At 44.1% G+C, this 2,936-nt stretch overlaps 1 protein-coding gene across 1 annotated transcript in view; it reads right to left on the bottom strand.

Moving 5' to 3' along the window:
- Positions 1-1,341: 1,341 nt before the first annotated feature.
- Positions 1,342-2,936, bottom strand: part of LOC135198265 (uncharacterized protein C53C9.2-like) — a 6,804-nt gene continuing 5,209 nt past the window's right edge. The window contains exon 2 of the mRNA XM_064225835.1: positions 1,342-1,531. Within this exon, the coding sequence (XP_064081905.1) occupies positions 1,342-1,531 (190 nt within the window). The remainder of the gene's footprint in view (positions 1,532-2,936) is intronic.

The raw sequence follows: 2,936 nt of genomic DNA, 5'->3' as shown, positions 1-2,936 counted from the left end.
GAGGGAACTTCGAAGCCATTGCTCTTTAACGCCATAAAATCTATCAGGCATTGTGACATCGGAGCCCTGTCACACTTCCGATTTAAGGTCTCTCGAAGTCGGGGGAAGGAAGGAAGGAAGGAAGAAGAAGAAGAAGAAGAAGCTGCAGCGAACAAGAGGAAATAAACCAGGGTCGTGACTCCAGGTTTTGTGCATAAACATAATGAGAGAACGATTAACCTTGTCGTGTCATTGGTTCCATTTCCAATTAGCGTAATCTAATTCTCTGCCGTCCGTTCGGCTGGCACACATGGGGAAACGCCATTGACTAAAATATGATGTAGACATTTATTATCTTTGTGAATCAAGAAGTGAAGTATGCGTACACATACATGCAACGATACACAAATCCATTAATGTAGTGCAATTAAAAACCCGCACAAAGGATAAGTGAACGATATATGCTAAAATGTTGATAAATAACAAAAGCATATTTTTCTTCAGAAAAGAAAAGAAATTGATTTATCTGCATATGATTCTACATTTTATCTGAACAAACATGTCCTGTTGCCTGAATGCTCTGGCAAACTGATTAGTACACAATTACCTTCTCAAAAGAACTGACTACGAAACCCCACAAGAAGTCGAACCTGGACTACGCACAGTTATCCTGATCGATAAATATTTGGCGAAACGCACAGCGTATTAACAGATATAATCAAACACATTTAAACTGTTCGGAAACACAAACAAGGGCACACATCCGTCTTTGCTATAGATGCAAGCGTGTGTGCTCGAAAATATTCACGTAGTCGAACACAATGAAAAAACTCCCTACATACGTATGTGTAAATTGTATTTTTGTTCAAGTACGTCGTCGTACGAGTGTATGTGTCCATACTAGCTAGCATCAAGAACTGCAACACACACTTCACAGAAAGCGCACATTAATTCAAGCAACGCATAAATTGATGCCACTTTCTTCCGATTCCAGCATCTTCTTCACTCGTAAACACACGAGATTCCGGGATGGGAAACGGGATATTTCGGCTAAGCAACAGGTTTAATGATGGTTTCGTTCAATGGGTGGGAGGGGGAGGGTTCATAAATCTCCCTTTCCGTGAACGACGTCTAATTGGCGCACGATCCAGGTAGAGAAGGAGAAAAAAAATTCATTTTCTCCCCTGCGAGGCAGCGTTCGTCGAGAATACGCGCATGGATGGTACTGGTTGCTTCAAGGAAGAGATGGATCACCTAGAGATGAAGCACAGCCTTAATCCAAACGCATTAACAACACTTTTACTAAGCCGGGCCGCGGCATCCAGCCTGTCAACAGGGAACTCACTGTCACCTAACTCTGAACTATGCTTTTCCTCCCTCCTCTTCCTCCTCCCACTCCACCTCCTCCTCCTCCTCCTCCTCCTCCACCTCCTCCCGCTCCCGCTGCTGCTGCTCTTCCACCTCCTCCTCCTCCTCCTCCTCCTCACCACGACTCTGCCTCCACGTCCTCCCATGTCCTGCCACCTCGATCTCTGCCCTCAGCTCTCCGTTCCTATTTCGACACTCATATTCTCATTCGCTTCAAAATGTGATCATCTCTATGACCATGGAGATGCTTGCGTTAGTCACACTTACACTCCAGTTGTAAGTTTTACGCAAAAAATAAATAATTGAATAGATAAATAAGAATAAATGGCTCAATCCATGACAAATCGTTGGTCAGTCAAAATGAAGGAATCCATAGGAAATGCCAAGGGTCACGTTTGTTGAAGATTGAGTGAACGTTGAAAGAGTTAAATTTGTCTCCCAGGTTTCCTGCTCTCTCTCTCTCTCTCTCTCTCTCTCTCTCTCTCTCTCTCTCAGGTGAGACCCTCCAACCACCGTATAGCCCTCCTCCGCCAGAAGGCAGCCCCTCTTACCTTTCCCAGGAACCCTCTTACCCCTTCCGGGGAGTTATTCACCTATACTAACGATCAAGGGGTAGGGGGGGAGGCAGGCGAGGTCCCTGAGTCATGTGTTTACGTGTGTCATCGCTAAGGTAAAGAAGCAGCAACAGGAAGATAAGGGGGTGTCGTGGTTTACTAAGTATACAACTTACGTGCCAATTTCTCTCCCCTTCGCCCCCCCACCGCAGGAAATACGAATTGCCTTAGATTTGGTTTCTTACAGTATACTTATACAGTAATCACATAGCCTGTTGCTCAATATGATGACCAGTATGTAAAGATGGCAGAAGTTTCAAAAGTTATCAACACCACAAACCCTCTGAAAATATAAAATTATGGTTCTGGTACCGTCTTTGTGTACACTTCAACGTTACCTTGACGGAGGCGTGATGTAAACTATAGGCCATTTTTCTCCCTTCAGCTTTCGCGATAATCTTAGCACAAATGATGACATTTTTATCTTTTTGCTAAATATCAGTGAGAGAGCTCGAGGATTTAAATGCTTGAACAGATGAATGATCAAATTGAATCATTTTTGTTCGGGAAGTTATATAAACCAGCGTTTCATTACCGCAATGTGAAGCTCCCTTTTATTTTCTTTGAACAATTCGAAAGCATAAATATAGACTAAAGTATCAGGGGGCCCTACCCGCCCCAGAAACGAATTCAAAAGCGTTCGCTACATTCTTTTTCCTATTCATCATGACCGGGCGCCTAAATACACTGCTCCATGAAGTGACCTATTGTACTTCCTTTTCAAGACGAGACGCGGCCTGCACGCTGTCCCCGACTACCCTTGCTCAAGAAGCCAAACTTTTTTCCTTTTTGTGGAGGGGGGCGCCACCATCACCACCCCTAGCCAAACGAGGAGTCCAACCCCCACCAAACCCGATTACGCCCGAGGATTGGCCAGGCTAGTTAATTAAAGAACTACAACGACGTTGCATTTAACCCCATTAAACAACAAAAGAGAACTTGAGAGAAAAATTATGGGAAAATGCCCAGGCAAAT

The sequence above is a fragment of the Macrobrachium nipponense genome, chromosome 22 (assembly GCF_015104395.2).
Source record: "Macrobrachium nipponense isolate FS-2020 chromosome 22, ASM1510439v2, whole genome shotgun sequence".
In the NCBI taxonomy this organism is placed as follows: Eukaryota; Metazoa; Arthropoda; class Malacostraca; order Decapoda; family Palaemonidae; genus Macrobrachium; species Macrobrachium nipponense.
Note: the sequence above shows the minus strand (reverse complement) of the source record. Positions and strands in the feature narration are given on the sequence as shown.